Source organism: Ascaphus truei, chromosome 5 (genome assembly GCF_040206685.1).
Source record: "Ascaphus truei isolate aAscTru1 chromosome 5, aAscTru1.hap1, whole genome shotgun sequence".
Taxonomy (NCBI): Eukaryota; Metazoa; Chordata; class Amphibia; order Anura; family Ascaphidae; genus Ascaphus; species Ascaphus truei.
Genome location: NC_134487.1, coordinates 245516572 through 245539830, shown reverse-complemented (window position 1 = coordinate 245539830; position 23259 = coordinate 245516572). Strand labels below are relative to the sequence as shown.

The window sequence follows — 23259 nt, the reverse complement described above, 5'->3', positions numbered from 1 at the left end:
AACACGGTACTGATACCACTACATATATATATATATATATATATATATATATATATATATATATATATATATATATATATACAAATACAACTGTATGCAAATTGTATTTGCATATTTGCTTTCCTGTGGAGGGTTTTTGTCACTTTTTTTACTCACCATAACTTAACTCAGTATTATATATATATATATATATATACATATATATATATATATATATATATATATATATATATATATATATACATATATATATATATACATATATATATACATACATACATACTGTATACATACTGTATACATTTCAGCAAAAAGATGGAAACCAGAATGTAGTTGAGGTAGAGTTTGAAAACCAGTGCCATAGCTTGGTCAAAAACTGAGGGTTAAATCAGTTTCCAAACGCTCATACCGCTTGAAGTTCTCATTACTTAAAGGTAAAGGAAACCTGCAAACAAAACTGAATCAGCCTCCTTCATGACACGTAGAATCTCTCAACAGGCAAGATTCTGCCCCTGATGAATTTCCACTGGTAACCACAGTGTGTGTCTTCATAGTGCTGCAATACATTTGTCTAATCAATGTTGAAAGTGTCTATTGCCTTAATCCAAATGATTATCTACCTGTAGGACAGTCATATTGTAAATTTTCATCTCTGGATTTGTTGTAGTGCTAAGAGCAGTTTGCTCAGAAAAGGATGTATGATGTAATGTAAACCATCTATTGATATTTTAGAGCCATCTGTCCATATATATGAGTATGTTCTTCGTGTTATAAATTAAAAAAAATCAGCAAAGCAAAACACCTTCAGTAGAAAAGAAAAAAACAAACAGGCATGATTTGCATACCCATATACAATTAACATCACACTAACCCAGATACAATTTTAAGTGCCAACATGATGAATTACCATATAAAAAAACAAACTACATTTCCACAAGACATCCTAATACCATTACAATTGCTCTAGTAGGAATCTTGGCATTCATGCATTTCAAAGCAGGGTATATTTACAATGATACCATGCCAAAAAAAAAAAAAAGGTTTGTTCCAATTAAAACAGCACAAAATATTGATATAGAATAAAGTAAGCTATCAAAAAGTCTAACTCGTGCACTTCCCAAATGTTATGTGCAGCACACTAAATTTTTGTGAAGATGATAGTTACTTGTCGTTTGCATAAATAGAATGTATACTACAGGGGTCATTTATCTCAGCACCAAGACTAGTATGTACTAAAATATAATAATTTGCATCATTTTTGCTTTACAGCTAATGATATACTACCATGAGGGACATGTAAAACTTTATGCAATTCCCTTAAGCCTAATGCATATGCACCACACAGACAGCTGTAAAGTAAATTGTATACAAATTGTACAATTTTAGCATCTGTAGCATTCTGGGGCTTTTGATAAATGATCCCCAATGTTTGTGAAGTGTAAATAAGTTGTTCATGTTCAGTCAAGATTAGCGTCATGCTTGATCTCACTATTCACTTCTCCGTCCATTAGTTATTTGTAATGAAGTGCAGATGTTTGTTACTATCAAATAATCACTTGCACTTGCAATATGCCTCTTGTGTTTAATGTAAATAAGTTGATTATTTTATAAGTGACCATTGAATTTGTTGAACTACAGCACTTCAGTTGTGGAAAAAATGTTGAACTGCTTTTTTTAATTTCTTGTGGCTTCTATATGGTACAGTATATAGTTATATAGTAGATTAGGTTGAACAAAGACTTGATTGTTTGTTCATCAAGCTCAATCTTAGTTCAATTCTGATTGGACAAGATATTCATCCTATTTTTATAGGTATATTAATCCAGAGGAAGGTAAACAGAAACCCAATTAAATACTTGCCAATTATGTCTCATTTGGGAGAAAAAAATCCATTCAGACTCCAGTGATGTCTATCAGATTTTAGCTTGGATCAGCATATTTTCTACATTATGTTTTACTTATTTGGCATATCCTTGCATACCTTTCCTATCCAGAAAGATTGGTAACCATTACTTAAAAATATCTACCATAACAGTCTCCATAAATAGTATATTCCATGTTTTCACTGCCCTTACTACAAAGAACCCTTTCCTTAAGACGTTTCTGTATTTAGGCCACATGCTACAGATGTTTGTTACTGTACTGCTTTTCCGGACCTTGTTTCTAGTGTCTGTGTTTATGCACAAAGAACCTCTGATACCCCACATGCTCAGAACCCCAAGCCCGTTTCGCAGATGCCAAGGTCACTTGACCAGGGAGGCAGCGACTTACTGTAGGTAAAAATACCCCCAAGCCCCACAATACATATAAAAATACAGACCTACCTTGGGCCAAGCCAGGCCCGGTGTTTGTGGGGGTCCGCTGGCTGGGGGGGCACGGCTGGCCTGCGCTGCACATTTCCGCCGACCTCTGGCTAGGTCCTGCTGCCGGTCGTGGCCAGGTCCGACTCTCAGCTGCCTATAAGCCTCTTCTTTTCTCTGCCCCACGCCGCCGAGCTTCCACTGCCGGCACGCGACGGGGCTCTCTGATGTCAGCACGCTTGAAGTAACCTTGACCCAGCTTCTGCTGCGCCGTGCGCTGACATCAGCATGCTATGTCGCGAGCCGGCAGTGGAAGCTTGACGGCGTAGGGCAGAGAAAGGCGGCTAAGAGTCGGGCCCGATCGCGACCGGCACCAGGGCCTGGCCAGAGTTCGGGGGAAATGTGCAGCGCCAGCGAGGCCCCACCCCAGCCAGTGGGCCCAGGACCCCAACCCCGGCAGACCCCCCTTATTGGCGGCCCTGATGGCAGGCAATACAATGGAACTGCTGAACATTAGCTACTTATTAGTGTTATGGTTGTCCTTCACTATTCTCTAATTAGGGGTGGGTGTGAAATGAATGGCGGGCAGCAAACAGGCATTGCTCCCCACCAGCTGGGCAATAAGTAGCCTGTTTCTAGCCCCTCCCTTGGCTAGGGGATGGAAGTGAGGTGGCGTCCCTGAGAGGCGGAGACTAGCTCCCTGGTCAGGAGGCCTCCCCGCTGATGGCTAGGGGGCCGTCTGACCAGGGAGGCTGCGAGGTAGCTCCCCTCTCCCACCCCACCCCAAACCCACGTGGAACATACGAATAAAGACAGAAACCGGATCTTGAGGTATAAAAAGTCGCAGCTAATTATTTATAACAAATAACTAATGGGGTAAATGCCACTCCCTGCCACAGTGCTCCTTTGACAGGAGGGGGAGGGGATGGTCAGCCAGTCCTTGAACCGCTGACCCCGTGCTCTTTTTACAGTCAGGCCCCTGTGACCTGGTCTTAAACAGCCCATCTCCCAATCTGGCAAGATCAAGCACCTACCCCCCAAGGGCCACCACCGACATGCCTATTTAACCCCCTTAAACTAGGCCCTTACCACCAGGCCAGTATGGATCCTCTCCAGGCCCTCCTGCAAACTGTTGTTAAAAAAGTCCACCCCAATGTCCAACATGTGAACCCTGACTTCCCTGAACAAACCCCCCGAGCTAGCATCGAAATCCGGGTGTCTGATCTCCCATCCCCTGCACTGCACTACAAACTTTCCTGTGGCCCTATTTATCTTCTCACGCGCCCTGTTGACCACCCGCGGTACCCTCTCTCCCCCTTCATGCCAGCCTATAGACTATGTCTGACCACACGACCTGAACCGCCGGCCGACGGCAAATATCAGAGCCAAGTCCTGCCAAATGGAGTCGATTAGGTCAACCGATCGCAAAGCCACCACGTCGTTACCACCTGCGTGAATGAGGAGGATCTGAGGGGTCCTCCTATCCCTAACTAACAACAGCCGCAGGTGCAGCTGGGCCCCATCGTAGCTCCCTCACCCCCCCCCCTCCACCAGAAAACCCTTGCCTGATCAACGCGCAATCCGAGGTTCAGTCCGTAAGGCCGCCTGGCTTCTTGCTTCTCCGCCCGTGTGGCTGTCAAATCTGTCGGGATGTGAGAAAGTCAAACCAGCAAAACCTGTCTCCCGGTTAGAGCGGGCCTGACGTAGTACCGGTACTGTACCTTTCTGATTCCTAATGCCCGATCTTCTAAATAGCCTTCTTCACCAGCTCCGCACGTGCCACCTCAGTTGCGGCCCCAATTTTGAGAGAGTGATTTCCGAACCATGCCCCCTCTAAACCCAATCACTCCAAGCATGCCCGGAACACCCGCAGGTACTGAAACCTAGGTACCCCGTCCACAAGAGAGCAGCGGCACTGCCCACTAGGTCTTAAGCCCAATTACGTCCCCAGCATTTGCACTGGGCAAATTCTGCTCCCCGGCAAGTCTAGCAGCGGAACCCATGCTTCCCTTCCCAACTGGTCTGTTTTGGATCGCGAATCTGCAGTTGCAGCGAACCTGTCCCCCGCATGCAAACTTTGAATGTTTTCCACTTTTGAATAATCTCTCACTGTAGAATGATGGACGTTAAATTGCTTGGGAATGGCCTTTTAACCCTTCCAAGATTGATCGGCAGCAACATTTGCTTCTCTAAGATCATTGGTGATGTCTTTCCTCCTTGGCATTGTGTTAACACACACCTGAATGTTCCAGACCAGCAAACTGCTAAAACTTCGGCTTTTATAGAGGTGGTCACACTTGCTGATGATCAATTAATCAAGGGCATTTGATTAGCAGCACCTGTTTGCTACTTAGCATCTTAATTCCTATGGAAGCAGTAAGGGTGTACTTAGTTTTTCACACATAGCTTCTCCATTTTGGCTTTATTTTTGTTAAATAAATCATGACACAGTGTAATATGTCATGTGTTGTTGTTCATCTGAGGTTGTATTTACCTCATTTTAAGACCTGCTAAGGAACAGGTGATTGTTAGTATGTCCTCATATGTAAAACCATAGAATTCAAAGAGGGTGTACTATCTTTTTTACACCCCTGTGTATATATGTGTATATAACAGGTTTACTGAACATCATATACTGATTCATGACTGAATAACATATGTAGTGTATGCCTCTCACGGCTGTAACCTCACAATGCCCCCAAGCACCTGGTCCACATCCTGGTGACGTTTCACCCCAACGTACTGAGGTACCCTGGGCACCAAACCACCCGGTGTCCACAGGAGCTGCCCACAGTAAGAGTGTTGTTGTTGGTGCACTTGTTGAGGTACCTTCCCAGATGCTCCAGCACCCGGGTATGGTTGAAGAGAAAACTAGGATCTGCTGATCCAGCGACGTCATTGTCAGCGAAGCCTCTGCCTCTGCCTGGGGTGGACTCCTGCTTAAGTGTCCCACTATGAATAGAGTCTAATTCGGTGGTTGTTTGGTCCCAGACCACAGGCCGCATATACTGTGTGGTGTTGTGCTGTATCCCTGACACTTTGCCACTACTGGGGCAGTGTCCCTATCTATTGGGCCTGTCCCTGTAGCAGCTACAAGCTTATGGGGGAGTCGGGGCCTAGCTGGGGCCTATAAGGGGGTCTCTGGCCTAGTGCAGGGGCGACTGACACCCTGTACACACATCCTCACCCTTCTGTTTCCCAGTTCCAACTGACGCGAGGTCTGAGCGCACCATATGTATCAATCCGGAAAGCAGGGGAATCCGAGAGTCCTATTGGCTAAGCTTAGCCACCTGACTAGCAGCCCCTGGGGCTGCTGGGAATTGTAGTTCCCGTGGAGCCCTATCTACTTAATGGCCGCTTGCGCTATACTGCACATGCGCGCCATCTCGCACATGCACACGCATTAACAAGATGGCGGCTCCCTGCGAAGTGAGCTGCCGGAGACCTCGATTGCCCTTCAACGCCATTATTATTAAACTAGCCGCGCCCTATGGAACAGCATCATTTATTTACTTCCAGGTGGAAAATTATTGGTCAAAAGTAGTTAACAATAAAATCAGTCCCTCTGCAGTGGCCTATTGATCATGTGATATACCGCAAACAATGTGTTAGACCGCTAACAATGCCACAGCATATTTTTTTCGTTGCAAATTATTAGTCAAAGTAGTCAACAATGAGGTCAGACCCTCTGCAGTGGCCCATTGCTCATTTGATGTACAGCAAGCCGAGATCGGGGACGCGCAGGACTTCCCCTTGCTTCCATGTTTTCCCCGCTGAGTGGGACGTGCCCTTTAGTCAAGCCTGCTAGAGGCCATCTGCATGTGTCCCGTCCAACCAAGTGGGGGTCCAAGTGTGTCCCCAGCCCAAGCCAGGACCCCACTCCCAGTGGGGACAAAAGTGTATCCCCACCACCCGTACCTTAGCAGGGGCCCACCCCAGTGGCTGCCCCTAGTGTGAGCCCTTGTCCCAATGGGGGCCCCCAAAGCACAGCAGGGACCCAAGTGTTTTCTCCAGGGTGGTCCCTTAATGTGACCCCCCTCCACCCCACCAGTGGACTCCCACACCAGCGAGGACCCAAGTGCCCCCCCCCCAACCAGGTGGGGCCAAACGTGTACCCCCTACTCCATAGGGGGCTCAAGCGGGCCAGGGGAGGAACGCAGGGGCAGAGGCCCTTAATTTACTGCTGATTTGACCCCGTGAACTCCCCTGCTGCCCCCGTCCGAGCTCCCCAACCATGTCGCTGTTCTCCCCCTCAGCAGCTCCCTGCATGCCGGCGCCAGTCTTGCCCCCCGCCCACCAGAACAAAGGTGACCCGGGGCAAAGGAGGGAAGACTGCACCTAGGCAAAGCCCTGCAGGAGCCAACCAGGGTGCACTGGAAGGGGGGATCCTGGGCCACATTGGAGTGCGCCGCCGCTGGGAAGGAGGGAAGCCTTGGAGCCCCTCCCCCCCCCGCATGCACAAAGGTTAGTGCCCTCGCATCCCCAATGTTCTGAGCATGCCGCGTAGAGTCAGACTCTCCCCCGCATCCCCACCTGCTCAACTCACAGCGTGCCAGTGGTAACCGGGAAAGGGGGAAGGTGGGGGTGGGGGGAAGAAGGCAGCAAGGAGGGGAGCAACAGGAAAGAACCACGCTGTGGCTGGCCGGCCAGAGCGAGCGCCAACTGCGGGTCAAATGGAGGATGCAGGGAAGGGAGGTAATGCCGAACGCAGCGCCGTAAAAGCAGGCTAGTTAGGTGCCCGAGCCCCCCCCCTGCATGCGCACTGGGAGATCTGTTGTTTCCTTCTCATCAGGCGGGGACTCTAAGCACACGCGAGTAGAAATTCAGAATGCAAAGAAGGCCGCTCTGCTCCCGCCCTGTACTAACTGCCTTCCCGATTACCCCCGCACCCACCACCCACGGGCCAGCCCGGCAACCGGGGGTGGGTGGGGGAAGTTCTAGGGAAGGACTCAACCCTGGTTCTGCCGCACCAATTTCCAGCTGCTCTCTCTCACCCTGGCGTAGGCCACATCCCCCCGCCCGCTCTGGATGGGCCAGTCCGGCAACCAGGGGTGAGGGGGGGGAGTGCTCTGGAGAGGACAAGGCTAGCGCTCATACTAATTACAATTTGGTGGCCAGGGCCAGCACTTACCACATTTCCTGTAGAAGGGAGCAGAATGGCTGGCGGGCAGCAAACAGGCCATGCCCCCCGCCAGCTGGGTTTTAAGTTACCCATTTGTAGCCCCTCCACTGGCTAGGGGAGGGAGGTGAGGGGTGGACCTGAGAGGCGGAGACAAGCCCCTCAGTCAGGAGCCCTCCCCACTCTGCTGGTGGCTATGGGGGCCACTTTCCAATAAAGCTATGCCAAGACATACTTGAAAACGAGAGGTAACTCTCAATGTATTACTTCCGGGTAAAACATTTTTATAAATAAATAAATGCATTGTGATAGCATACTGTAGAATACTGTGCATTCAAAAATATATTTGCCTACATTTTTAACATTTACAGGAAATCCCAAATAAGCTAATGACCGAGTCTTGGGAAAAAAATAAAATCTACTACAAATACATTTATTTTCAGATGAATAATTGCATAGTATTAGCTGGTCATTTTTTTTTGTACAGTAATTGGTACTTTTTATGTGTACAGTGTGTATATGCATATGTTTCTGTGTATCTATGTATTGCTTTACAATACATCATAGTTGCCTTTGCACAGAAGGCGTTACACAAAAAAAGCATGAATGGGGATCACATTTTTTCAATTATTTTTTCACTTGATTTTCACCTGTCAATTTACTCCGTTTCCACTTCTGCACCTGCAACTTAATTGCTTCCTCGTGATTTCAGCAAATAATAGAAATCCCAGCCACAGTTAATCTTATATCACAAAAGGAAAGAGTAAACCAACATTTATACTCAGTATACACACTATGCTTCACAAAGGCTGCAATAAAATCTATAAGAATTAAATACAACCTGGCAAAACTAGTCTTTAAATAAAATGATGTATTATAATAAGATCATTTTATTACAGTAAATCGTGTTATCTAAATGCTGGTGTTACCGCAGTTTGTATATATTTAACCTCAGTAATACAGTTGTCCACAATACATGGTAACACATATTTTCACATAGCATAGAGGTCCATGGAGTGACTTTAAAAACTATGATTTAAGGGTTTCTGGGGATGTAAAGTATAGTAGAGGGATTTGTTCAAGGAAAGCTTCAGTCCCACTTTGACATCCCAAAACATTTTTTTATATCTATTTACTATTGATCACATACAGATGGAGTAATACTTATTGCTTTCTCTGGCGCTTTATGGTGGAATTTTTGGGATATTCTGCATTATCCCTCCTATTGAATCTATAAAAACTCTGTGATGACTGTGTGAGAAACTCCTGCAAAATTCTGGAAGGTCATACATGATATTTTTACTCCCAAGAACCTTTCAGTATTCTAAAGGACCATGTAAATTTGCTTGATCAAACAGAAATTGACAACACATGCAATGAATATGTTGTGGGGTGTGCTACTTCCTTATTATCAAGACAAATGTGACCTTCATACGAGTGCCAAGATTGACCACACCTAGACTTATTTGCATATGCCTGCTGATGATACTATCCTATTTGAACTCAGTCCCAGCCTCACTGACCTTAAAATATACTGCAATCTGATTTTTCAAAGGTTGAAAGATGGATCACTCAAAACAGAACAGTTTTTAAACACTGACAAAACAGTAACTATGGTATTCGTGACTAAGGCTATATTTCTAAGGCTTCCCACGACAGAACTACTGATCAGAAGCAGCTCTAACTCTAATTTTGCCTCATTTACTAGCATTACATATTTGAAATCCAAAATCTATTCTAACCTGGGTGTATTTCATGTAAATAAATCCTGCCACAGCAGATGCTGATACCAATTATTGACCATAGAGATATAGTACAGTATATGGTACAGCACCCCAAATTCACATCAGCAACCATGACATTCTTAACAACTCAATATGCCATTTTATCTTAATACTGTATGCAACTTCAGCCCTCACCATCGTGATATTAATTGGACTACGTTGGCTTTCCCTAGACACAACATACAGCTTTCCTGTCTTACCATCACATTCTTGCAGGACATCACCCAATTATCTGAGCAGACTTATCACCCCTACTTTACACAGCACATATCCTTAGATCTGCCTCTAGAAACCTGCTTATGGTCCCAATGTTCAATAAAGAATCCTGTTGCTCCTCCATTTTGTGCTGGACACTCCACTTCTGGAACAATTTACCGGAGTCTCTGAAATCTGCCTCTTGTCTATGTTCTTTCAAGACTTTGGCTGTCTCCTACTTTCAACACTTTTGCAACTGTAAATTAGACATTAAAAGATTATAGAGGGTAAAACAAAAGGGACTTAAAACACTCCACCGTACAGTGTACAGCAACTAAAAATACCATTTGTGGGTATATTTGGGTCTCTGACGGTATCTGTGGTATAATTACTAATGGTACTCAAGATCTCACCTAGTAATAGCATTTAAGCGTCAAGTTTCTGTCAGAGAAGAAAGACCGAGAGAAGAAAGACCAAGATAGGAGAGAGAGAGAGAGAGGGGGAAAAAAAAACCCCAATATGCACCCAAATTGTTATTTGATGCTCAGACACAAAATAAGTTATGGTGAGTAAAAAAAAGTGACAAAAACACGCCACTATTGAGTGTACAGCAAATAAAAATATCACTTGTGAGCACATTCACGTCTCAAACAGTTCTGCATCCCCCCTTTTCCCATTATCGCTTAGCATGCAATGCTTCCACTGCAGCCAGGGATTCTGGGTACTGACAGGCAAATGAGCACTCACAGTGAGTCACTCTTTACTTCTTAGCCATTTCAACATGGACCCCCTACAAGCTTATATATAACTGAATTGTAATGTTGCCAACTTATTATTTTGTGTCCCGGACACACTTGAAAACAAGACATGACTGTCAATGTATTTTTTCCTAGTAAAATATTTTATTACTAGAAAATAAATAATGATATTCTACATTATAACGTTTAACATACTCACTAGCACTGAGCAGTTAAAGCTGCAATCCCAGAGCAGAACCTATTTTTAACTCTAGCAGCTCTCTGCTTCCCAAAACATTTGCAATTTTGTGTTCGGTTTTTATTTCAGTTTGGTCTGACCAGCTTCACTCTAGCAAGCCATAAGAAGGCTTCAACATCACTCGGATGCTGCTGCTTACTATTGGTTATCCTGGTGGCAAATCTAATCCTGTGAATATACATTATATCTAGAATAGCGGGGCTCAGCTCCCTGAACCCCACAAGTTCAGAGTATGATACTAGAAAAAACACAAAAGGAATTGTTGCTTTAAGAGATTGAAATTCACTTTGATTAGCACTGTTTTTGCATTATAGGCTCATGATCTAGGGGTGTGATCACAGCTTTAGCTAAAATTGTTGAACACCAGCAGTTGTTTGGGGAAATTAAAGGGTTAAGAAAAACGTGCAACATTTTTAGCCACTTGTGGTATGTAAAATTGATTGCAGTTAACGCTGCATAGCAAATTGACAAGCTGATAAAAAGAGATTCATTTCTCTATTGTTCTGGATAGTTTACAGATTATTCACCCTTGAATATTCAATATTGTTCCCTTGAGTTTCGCAATGGATGCTTATGCACACATTTTACACTGCTAGCGATAATTTGGAGCAGCGATTCTCAAATCTATCCCCAGGGAAGCTCAGCCTCACCAGGTTTTAGGAATAACCGATTAATTAGTAAACATGCATGAGCGCAGTTAATTTAAACGAATGGAATATTGGTTGGTTGTACTCAAACTATGGTTGAAAAGGCTTGTCTTTTGGAGACAGCAGATCCATGTCTGCAATATGTACAGTGTGTACGGATTTCTTTATTTATATACTTTAGCGATATCCATGTACATCCTCCTTCACAGCAGCAATACACGTGACATAATACTATAACAATAAAACACATAATTAGAATAAACACTTCAGACATAAAAGGCACAAAGAAAAAGAGTCCCTGTCCCAAAGAGCTTACAATCTAAGTGGTAGGTAGGGAGACTTTACAGAGACAGTAGGATGGTGTTCTCGTTCTATCCCATGATTGTCACCAACATTCCACCAGAAGAATGACGGTAGTTTATTTTAGTATATGTTATGTTTTCACCATTATGTCCCATTGTTTTACTGTTGTACTGTAGATAAAATATGAAATAGTAAAGATGGTAGATACAGTTGTACACTATAATAAAATATTACCTATGGTGACTTGTTATTCGACTTAAAAAGCATTCTAATCCAGTATTCTCAGTACCTAAGAAGCTACCTGGAGAAGCACCCCAACGTGACTTTAAGATACACGTTGTGCTGATGAAAAAATTATTTGCAGAGATAGGGGGGATTCACGAAGCTTCAGTATAGGTTTCGGAGCTTGATCCCCGTTAATGCTATCACGCGCTTCATGAATCTCCCCTCCCTTCTGCAGGCGTTTATCTCCCATCAAAGTACAAGGAATGAGGCTCGTGTGAAAACATTGTTTGGACTTCATGGAAACCTACACTCTAACACAGGGGTGGCCAACTCAAGGGCTGCCGACAGGTCAGGTTTTCACAATATCCCTGCTTCAGCACAGGTGGGTGCAGTCTTTGACTGAGCCACTGATTGAGCCAGCTGTGCTGAAGCAGGGATATCCTGAAAATCTAACCCATTGGTAGCCCTTGAGAATTGGAGTTGGCCACCTCTGCTGTAACAAGTTAGCTGAGAAGATATCCTCCCCTTGCTTAGGAAGATCTCAGTCCCACTCATTAGAATGGATCTGAAATTTTCTCAAGCAAAGGTAAAGACACCTTCAGAGCATATTGCAATGGAGTCTGTATATACTCTATATATTCTGGGCTTGAATAATACAATGTCCCTGCAATGTAAAAACAGGTGTGAAACTGTGGTCATTTACTAGTCTGGTTGTTACCCCGAACTACAGTAGAAGTTTAATTAATAACATCTTGCAAAGGTACACAGTTAACTTTGCAACAGGGGAACAGATGTTTCTGCGTTAGCACAATTCTACTCGTCAATTACTCACATTTACCAAGTACATTTCTTGTGCCAGGCAAATCTATTTATTTCCTTCATGCGTATGGAAATATAAAGATTGTTATGCACATTTTAAAATTACCCCTTGCTGAATTTCTCTTGATTTTGGTACTTCGGTTTAATTGTGGAACCAACCAAAATCATAGTGGAATACAGTTAAAGCTGTAATTATCCTGCCATTCTGTATGCAGTTTTTCATTGACCGACAAGTATCATCAATTATTTCATCTGTTTTTTTAAAAAGCTGAACAGCGCTTAATACGAATATGTTAATAAGTTGCCTACGACTTGCGAAAATGTTTAGAACATCGCTCTTAAAATAGTAACACAAACAAGAAAGAGAATGCAAAATGGGAATTTAACCCACACTGTGTGACCTCTAAGGTTCCGGAATAAATTACATGTTTCATGCCACAGTATCACAAATGGATATGATCACATGCAAGGTGTATTCAGCAAGAAGGAAACATGAACAAAACACCCACTTGACACTTTATTCTTTATTATATATATATATATATATATATATATATATATATATATATATAAATCATACGAACCAGCCCAAAGACCAGTAAAGAGACAGCAACCAGCGAGGTGTAATCCAAAATAATCTGTATTGAAATGAACAGATACACGAAAGCCATGGCTTTCGTGTATCTGTTCATTTCAATACAGATTATTTTGGATTACACCTCGCTGGTTGCTGTCTCTTTACTGGTCTTTGGGCTGGTTCGTATGATTTGTGGATTCCTATGGGACTAGCAACTGCCTTTTGCTTTACATTAGAGTGCTGACTGCTTTATTTATGATATATATATATATATATATATATATATATATATATATATATATATATATATATATATATATATATATATATATATAATACTGAGTTAAGTTATGGTGAGTAAAAAAAGTGACAAAAACCCTCCACAGGAAAGCAAATATGCAAATACAACTGTATGCTCATCTGCATGTCTTAGGCAGGTCTGCAACCCCGCCTTTCCCCATTATCACCCAGCATACAGTACTTCCACTGCAGCAAGGGATTCTGGGAAATGACATGCAAATGAGCACACAGTGTCACTTTTTGCCTCAAAAACCATTTTTAACATGGTTCCCTATAGGCTAAAGCTTACAGTTGTATTTGCATATTTGCTTTCCTGTGGAGGGTTTTTGTCACTTTTTTTACTCACCATAACTTAACTCAGTATTATGGTATAGCCTATACCATAGCCTTTTTGCATACCCAGTTAGAATCAACCCCACACTGATGAGACCCATTAAGGTCAAAACAGCTGTCTGTGGGTGGTTTTCTGGGTATGCACCTTAACCCTGGCTGTGCTCAAAGCTGTGACCATGCAGCAAGCTTTAGCCTATAGGGAACCATGTTAAAAATGGTTTTTGAGGCAAAAAGTGACATTGTGTGCTCATTTGCATGTCATTTCCCAGAATCCCTTGCTGCAGTGGAAGTGCTGTATTCTGGGTGATAATGGGGAAAGGCGGGGTTGCAGACCTGCCTAAGACATGCCGATGAGCATACAGTTGCATTTGCATATATATGTATTGCATATATTTGCATATATATGTATTGCATGCAATATATATATATATATATATGTTGATTTCATATTACCACTTTCCACTGGTGGCCCACAGGATAAATGCTGCCTTAGGACAGTTAATTTCCTGTTAATTTCATACTCGTTGCTTTGGCAGCTATTGTAAGTGCAAGTTTTCACACTGGTAACTCACTTATAAAAAAAAAGGTAAAGTAAATATATATGGAACAAATGTTCTAAATGTTGAAATGTAATAATTTTCAAGTCTTTAAATGTTTCTAAAATTACAATACAATAAGCATGCGTCTACTTCTAAATGTTTCCTGATCTGACCCCTTTGGAGAACTAGTTAAAAAGCCTGGATTTAGTGTAGGTCTTAAAACAGAAATTCATGCTTTTTAAAAAATTACTACTGTTTTTTTTTAACATAGGGTTGAAGCAGGGGCTCTCTGGAGCTGAGGTTCATTATTTCCAGCTCTGGGGACCTTCTGCTTCCCGACATACCTCCGTAGGGAGTGCCGGTATCCCGGCAAAGTTTAAAGCACTCATGTCACGTGGGCCAATAGGAAGCCGAACATGATGATTCCACAGCTTCCTATTGGCCCACAGGACACAGGCGCTTTGAAATGCCACCATTATGTGAAACCTGCAAGCCGAGCAGCTACTGGCATCTCTACGGAGGTAAGTATCTCTGGAAGCAGGGGGTTCCTGGAACTGAAATTAATGGGGTTCGGCTCTGGAGACCCTCTGCTTCAATCCTATGATAAAAAATATGTTAAAAAATATGTTAAAAAATAAAATCACTAAAAAATCGCCAGCTTCGATTGCCTCTTTAAACTCAGTTGTTGTGGACTTTAAGTACTTTTCTAAATGTCTGTACTGCCAACCCCAAATTAACAGCGTTTATGAATAATCTATTTAGTTATATACTTACTGTAAGTAGGTGAGCCCCATAACCCCATTCTTTTCCATTTTTCAACTTATAGCATCTACCTACAGTACTTAGTGAATTATGAATGGTTGTTAGTCAGTTAGCCTTTATTCATAATGTTAACAACATTTATCTCTGGAACATAAGTGAATTTGGTCCTGGCATAATCAGCACAGATATAAGGAGTCCCACTTACTCTTTAACATACCTTCAGCTTGGTGAAGTGGGAATATAGTAGAGTGCATACAGAATATCAACGTTTGCGTAAAAAATGCTGAATTGTTTAGGATAGGTCATATTTATACATTAACCCTGGCCCCTTGCAGACGCACTTACCAGAATGCCCTCCTACTGTCGCTGTACGTTCTTCCTACAAACCAATTAGATTGTAAGCTCTTCGGGGCAGGGTCTCCTTTTCCTAAATGTTACTTTTAAGTCTGAAGCACTGCTTCCCTTTGTGTTATTTATATCTTATTATTTATATGATTGTAGCTATTACTGCTGTGAAGCGCTATGTACATTAATGGCGCTATACAAATAAAGACATACATACATATATACATACATGCATACATACTGTACATGTTGGGGGAGGGTTGTTATACAGTATCGTTTTTATTATATACTGGTATTAAATTGACGTAAAGCACTTTAATAATTCGAGTTCACTTTGCATTATTTGACCCGAAGCAATTTGTGTCATCTTTGGAACAATGCTTTAGTTTGCAAAGCTTGATGCATACTGTATGGCTCTTGGTTTTCCTAAGAACATTTCATCAGGGTAACTAGGGAGAAAAATTGGCACAATAAGCATTGAGTTCTAAGTTTTACTTGCAAATAGTGGCATACTGTAGGACCTTGGTAGTAGAAAAGTATGGTCCAGACTGGATCGAATTTCTCAAGAGAACGTAATCAAAATTAAACAAATATGCAGTGCCCATGAGACTTTTAGCTCTAAGGGACTTTATTGCGAACTTTTGGAGTAAAGCAAACTTTTTCGACAAGTTACAAAGAGTAAGGCCTCGGTCCCAGTGATTGCAACCACGCGTGCGTGGCGCGAACAAGAGATAGCCCTCTACGGGGTCTGGCCCCAGTCAGTCCGTGCACGCACAAGCTCAAAACGTGATGGCGTGACAACATTGCCAAAAGACAAGAAATGTGTCTTTTGGCGCGGCGGCCAAGCGATTTCTACGTCACGTGGAAGTTCAACCAACGAGGGTGAACCAGCTGTGTGACATCATGGTCACCTCCCCCACCCCCCGTCGCGAGCAATCTGAACTCCACTGATCGCTTAAGAAATGGGTGGAGCGCCGAAAGGTGCTCCAACGCGCGCACTGACTGGGATCATACCCTAAGGAGTGACTCAGTGAAGAAAGACACTGACTCTGTAAACAACGACGCTGAGTTTGAATCAAGGGACCCTGGTCCAATTCCTTGTGTTAGCTCCTTGTGACCTTGGGAAAGCCTCAGGCACCGAAAACAGGGACTGTGTTTGTAAAATTCCTACGTGCTGTGTACCACGCACTATACAGTAATTGTGAAGCGTTTTGAGTCCCATTGGCAGAAAAGCGCTATATGAAATAAAGTTATTATTAAAGTTTACAAAGTTCGCTAGCGCATGTAAAAAGTTCACCCATTTCTAATGACTTGTCTCAGCTAGCCTGACAGCTTGCTTAGCTGAATTATATGTTTCTTATGAAATGTCCCACATGCTCAGCAAGCCTTATACAGATACTCATATACAGTTAAAATGTAGAGTATTACTGGCTATTACAGCATGTACAGGTTTAATAAAATAGCTGTGACACTATAAGAAAAGAAGTCACAACAGTCTTGAAGGGTATATTCTTATACCATACATCCGTGCTCTTTGTATGGGTAGAAATGAGAACTAAATATATAAATAACTCATTCAATGTCAAAAGAATGATATGCTTCTTTTTTACTGGTATTGAATGGAGACATTCTAACCTCCCAGGTCCTGAACTGGCAATTCTGAAGCGTTTGATTGCCTGCTTGATTGTTTGCAAGATAACTGTAAAATTGGCAGTGACAGGGTAATTTAGTGGAGATTGCAATGTCAGACTATATCCAAGGGGGCTCACTGGCACAAAGATGTGATTCTCCTGACTGACAGGCCACTGGGAGATTGGTGTGCCAATTTAAAGTTCAGTGTGTCTTCCAAAAGTGTTCAGCTCTAGAAGCTCATTATCATGATGCGTGATGAGGTCATTACTGGTATAATACTGTAGGTTCACACGTATTATTAGCCATCAAAATTTGCAATGGGACATATACATTTTGATAAAGAAGACCATCACACTTTAGAGAGATGTGTGCAATCAATAGGATGTGAGATGTGTATATACGTCCACTTACCAGTGGTGCAAATAATAATAATATACATTTTACTTTTCAAATACAGGACACAAGTTAGTAATAAAATCCTCTGCCTTTTAAACTGTTTTTGTGGTCAGGGTAATAGAACATACTTGTATTATCATGTTATCAAAGGTTGTTAGAGCCGTCCTCCTAATGGTCTGAGTTCTTTGAGGAATGTGAAATATTAGATGCCGTGATAAGATTTTTAACTAATAACAATGCTTGATTTTTCAAACCAATGAAGTGACTAATGTAAGTTATAAGAAATTGTTGAGGTAACTAAAGATGGGCGAATCCACCCAAATCCGATCCTGGATTTTGCGCTGATGCTATACCCCAAAATCCGTTTTGCGGAATTCACATTCATCAAAATCCGCCATTGGATATAACCCATGAACGGATGTGTAGAATACAATCCGCGGATTCAACAATCCCTCAATGGGTTGTAGAATCTGAGGAGTGTACAGGTAATAATAAAAAAATCTGCAATGCGCGAATCGTCCTTTTTGACATTGGTCCACTGAAATCCACGAACCAAAGGCCAAACTGCTGGGGATCCAAATTTGCCCCAAAAATGTGCCCATCTCTAGAGTTAACCTATTGGCATCTGTAATGCAGAAGTACTATATATCGATGCACAAGGCAGCCTGTAAACTGTATGTAGCCCTTTAATTATGTGAAAATTGTCTAAGGCAGGGTTCTCAACTCTGTCCTCAAAACCCCCCAACAGGTCAGGATTTCAGGATATCCCTGCTTCAGCACAGGTTGCTTCGACTGGGCCACTGATTGTCACCAGTGTTGAAGCAGGCTCTTCGACTAAGCCACTGATTGAACCACCTGTGCTGAAGTAGGGATATCCTTAAAACCTGACCTGTTGGGTGGTCTTGAGGACTGTAGTTGAGAACCCCTGGTCTAAGGTGTAACCAAAAGTGATCAATTTGGTCCTTGTCTTATTCTATAAATAAAACATGTTCACTAATTGTTGGATATGAGTGAGTGAACCTCATGGTCTTACAGTAGTTACCTAAGTTTACCATTAAGAGGAAATGACAAAAACTGGTTGTGAAAAAGGTAGAAATATTAAGATGTGAAAGGTGTACCATGTAGAACTGATTTAAATTAGTGCCATTTATATGTTTACCAGGTAAAATCTTAACGACCGAGATCTTCAAAAAAGTTAGACCAGTGAACATATTTTAAAAACATTTGAATCTTTATCCTGACAGTCGACTCCTCTTCCATTCAGAATCTTTGTAAATAAAATAAACATTCTGGACTTTTAAAAATGAGTTCAACTGGATTTTACACATCTGATATTTTTAAGTATCAAACATCTAGTTGTATCACTAACATTAGATCACCTTTAAGCAAAAAGATGGCTAAAGTCAAAGAATCACCAGTTCTAATATTTATGCAATCACTGTGTATCAATGTACAGAGTACACAAATATGATTAAGTACAATACATATGCTCGAAGCGCTATGTAATGCAATCATAATTTTAGCAATTAAAATACCAGGGCAAACACATTAGAAGAGGAATTATTGTTTTATCCAATTAAATGCTGCTTTCCATTAATTGCAGGGTTTCTTTTTAAATTAATTTTGAATCATAACTGCTGACTACATAAGCAACAGCAACACTTACTTGGCCCACTAAATGTGTGAATGTATTTTTACATGTAAATTGACATCAATTTTTTTTTCTTTTCATGCTGATCACATAAATTCTCGTATTCTACAATATTTATTTATTCCCCAGGAAAAACCTTGGGAGAGAGCAACATTTTGAAACGCTATGAAGCATGTGAAACAAGCACCGGTCACTGCCTTCTTCCTATACACCCATTCAAGTGATTTATATTTGTACAGCAGTTAAACATGACAATCATATGCTGACCTTAATTCAAGACTTCCAGGTGCATTCATCACTATCCCATTACTCTTCTTGCCTTCATGCAGATGGCCTCGTCGATTGCTTGGACCCAGACTGCTGTCTCCAGTCAACTTGCCAATCGAGTTTGCTTTGCCGCGGCTCGCGTGACCCTCTTGATATCATCCAGCAAAGCCAGTCGGGCTCACCAGCAGTGAAATCTTTTTATGACAGAATCAAACTTTTGGTGGGAAAAGACAGCACGCACATAATACCTGGAGAAAATCCTTTCAACAGCAGGTACAAAATAGGAAGATTAATAACAGATTTAGAGGATCATATGTGTTTAAAAGAAGAAACCTAAAGCAGCTTTGTTGGCTGTATTTAAAAATGTAGAAACTTTGTGATGGTACTATATTTTTTCAATGAAATTCTCCTCTCGTTTTTAAGGGCGTATAGTACTTTAACCCAGGTATATTGCTCTCTGACCCCTGAACAACATAAACTGATAAGGCCGCGTTCACACAGCGGGCTTCACGACGCTGCGTGCGCGCATCCGCGTGTGTGCGCCTCCGTCTGCTGGGCGGTGTAATCATCCCCAGCAGACGGAATGGTCCAACATGCGGGGGGCGGGCGGCTCAGTGTCACGGGCACAGAGTGGCTGTGTGTGTGTACACTGAGAGAGGGGGTCCGCACTGAGAGAGGGGGGGGTCCACACTGAGAGGAGGGGTCAGCACTGAGAGAGGGGGGTCCACACTGAGGGAGGGGGGTCCCTCCCCGTCCCTTGTTCCCCGTCCCCCGTCCCCAGTTCTGAGTCTCTGGTCAATTTCAGCAGCCAATCAATGTAAACGTCTGGACATTGATTGGCTGCTGAAATTGACGTCACGCTACTGCAGCCGGAGGTCACAGTTTAAAAAGACACCCGTGACTGCAGCAGCGTCGACGCCGTACTTTGCAGCCAATGGTAGTTTCAATACTGAACACTACCATTGGCCGCCAGGAGTCTGTCACGAATGCACGCGCGCACATAAGCGCGCGCACATCATGTAGCGCGCTGTGTGAGCGGGGCCTAAAGAGTGAACAAGACAGATCCCCACTATAGTACTGCTTTGGTCTCATCAACACACCTCATATACTTTGGCCAAAGAAGTCACCTCTCTGTATATATTTGTTTTTATTATTTGTACTTTGTACAGTATGTAGAGTGTTTGTCAGCCGGGCTAATGTGATAATGTGGTGTGCCATGATTGTTATGCCAGAAGAAACAAGATAGAAAGTTACCTGCAAATGCAGAAAAAGGGGGAAAGTAAAACATGAGGTTTTAACAAAACATGCCTCCGATGTAGAAAGGAGAATAATAGAAACGCTGACATCTACAGTAGGAGCAATGTAACAAAGGACTATGGGTGTCGCTTACTTTTCAAAAATCAACTTGGTGTTTCACTGAAATAACACGTTCAGAAACCACTGATGTACAGTCTTGTGGGATACTAATCAAACTGATTTTCACTCCGTCTTATTCGGTTTTAACCCATAGTTGACTTTTTGTCACATACTTTGAGATTTACAAAACTGTTTGATGTTTTCTCCCCCTGTGAACATAAGACTGTGAACATAAGACTACAATTAATGTATTTTGTGCTGTAAAGAGCTCTATCGCATCAGCAACAAATGGGTGAAATTCCTTTTGACCTCAAGGCACAATTAAGTAGACCATTACTTTGTAGAAATCCATAATGTGACATTCCTGCAAACATGCACCATGATTTATCTATTTACAATTTGGACTTATTTTTCAAGACGCAGATCCACTTAGTATATATGTATATACAGAGAGAGAGAGGTACACACAGATGCAGAGGGACATATTTACTAAGCAGTCCTACTTCATAAGACACAAAGCACGGTTTAGTAAGTAATCACTTCTTCGTGATAAGGGTGTAAGGAAGGTGTCTTATAAAGCACTTGTTATAAATATTGCCATGGTGCCTAAGGTAACTTTAATCATCATCTCACACTTTATTTTATGTAAATAATAATTTTTAAACCTTTTGAAGGGATCAGTAAAGATGGTCACCACTGAAATATTCTATAAACTGTATCCTTGGTCAATGTAACTTGGGTAGCAATTCTGCATTCTTTCTTTCACTAGATACTTACAGTACTTCAAATTTGTATCAATTATGTTTAGTTCTCCATTAAACCTATTACCATATGACTGTCATTGGTTCATTTTGATGGGATGTAGGACCACATCTTTAAATGCAATAGTTCTGCCAATACAGTTTTAGTATCTCACTGTCAAAAACATCGTCTTCCCTTCTATTTCCTGCATATTACTGCACTATTGTTTATCACTACTACGAAACATCTTCAGTACATAATACATTGAGGGCCTGTATATTACTTAGACAAACGGTTTAGATAGACTCAGTTTATTGCAGCTATGAGACACCCCGCAGGTTTTTTTTTAATCTGCCGAGCTGTAGTCCAAGGTCAATGGAGGTCAGCCGAGCCCCTAGAGACCATTAAGACCTGTTAAAGCTGGTAATAGCTCGGCAGGACGCTTTCCTCCACCATCAACTTCTACTTAACTGGCTAAAGAAAGAAATATAAATTGATAGCTTTCATTTCTGCAGAGAAAACTGCATAATATTCCTAGGACATTATGTGAAGGAATAACATAAAAGAGCTTCAGGCTTGGCTTTTAAAGGGCGATGGAATATTTTTAATATACTCCATAGTTAAAGTTAGCAGCAGCCCCTTTTATTGCTGGAGGTACCCACAATGAAGAAATTAAAGGAATTGTGTGTGCTCACAATTAAGACAGATGTGCTGAGATTACACTATTATTTCAGCTATAGTATTGATTGATGGGGAATAAATGATGGCATAACAGAGTGAAAAGCTAAATGCACCGGATTGATTTCCAGGACTCTGACAGGGTTTCCATTATCTTTGTTGAGATGCGGGTCATTTTGATCCCTTAGCTCTAAAGCTGGGAGCCAGTCCAGGTATTTTCGGTGTCAAGAATCACTGCATGTACCAAATTACCTCAAAACTATTAAATCCAGCTAGGAAGCTGAATACCTGCCAACTTCCCATCTCTGCAAGAAACAAGGCTTTTCTTTACCTGCTTCACTCTTGCAGTTACAAATCAAGCATTTTTGTCTCTCCTTGTAAAAAAAATAACAAATTACTTTCTAAACAATAAAATGTGACACATTGCATAGGCTTTTTGATACAAATATAGCACTACTAATTTGATTATGAACCATGAGAGTAAAGGCATGTTGATAACACTATAACACTACCTTGTGGTATTAGCACCCACGTGATATTGAGCAAATGTGAAAAAATAAGTACAAAATATGTCTTGCTTGGTCTTCCTTTTTTATAAATGTCCACACACCATTTTGGCCAAATAGAAATTAGTGTTTTGAAATAATTTGAGCCCTTTTATCAAAACCCTACATACATACTATAGACTATTACTCTTTTACACGGGGAGAGAGACTTTTCTTTCCTATTTGTTTTTTGCTGCCTTGGTGATCAACTATACTTTGTCTGCTTCTCTATCATGTATAAATGGCACCTTTCCTTTGCAAAGACTTTACCATCTGAGTGGATTAGCAGTGTGTCCTTGTTGCACTGATACCACAAGCATTTACTGTATGTCTCTCCCTGCTGTTTCTATTTGTACCTAGCTCTAGGGTTTAGACTGTAAGCTCCTTGGGGTATATGTTTCAGTCTTACACTGTTCCCAATTACAGTGTGTCTATAGCACTTGTTCTTTATCAACACTTTATGTATTGTTGTCAGGTCCACCAGAAGAGTTTTTTAGGCTGAGGACAAATTTGAAGAATGGGGCCCCTACAAATGTTAGGATATAATAGCATTCTGTCTACTTTGCCCCAACTTGTATCTTTCTTTATCCTCCCCCTCATTGCCTTTATCTTTCCTTTTCCCCTAGTGTCGTTGTCTGTCACACCCTTGATGTCATCCCATCTTTTCCCTTTTTGTGACTCTGTTCTCTCCTCCTCATGTATTTATCTTCGTCTCCCATATGTCTCTCTTCTTTCCCCCACATGTCTCT

The 23259-nt window shown here is 41.9% G+C and overlaps 1 protein-coding gene across 8 annotated transcripts in view; it reads left to right on the top strand.

The window, feature by feature from the left end:
• Positions 1-23259, top strand: part of TENM2 (teneurin transmembrane protein 2) — a 2373952-nt gene that overhangs the window by 2291910 nt on the left and 58783 nt on the right. For all 8 annotated transcript variants that reach the window (XM_075601896.1, XM_075601894.1, XM_075601892.1 and 5 more), the window contains one exon: positions 19253-19463. In XM_075601896.1, the coding sequence (XP_075458011.1) occupies positions 19253-19463 (211 nt within the window). The remainder of the gene's footprint in view (positions 1-19252; positions 19464-23259) is intronic.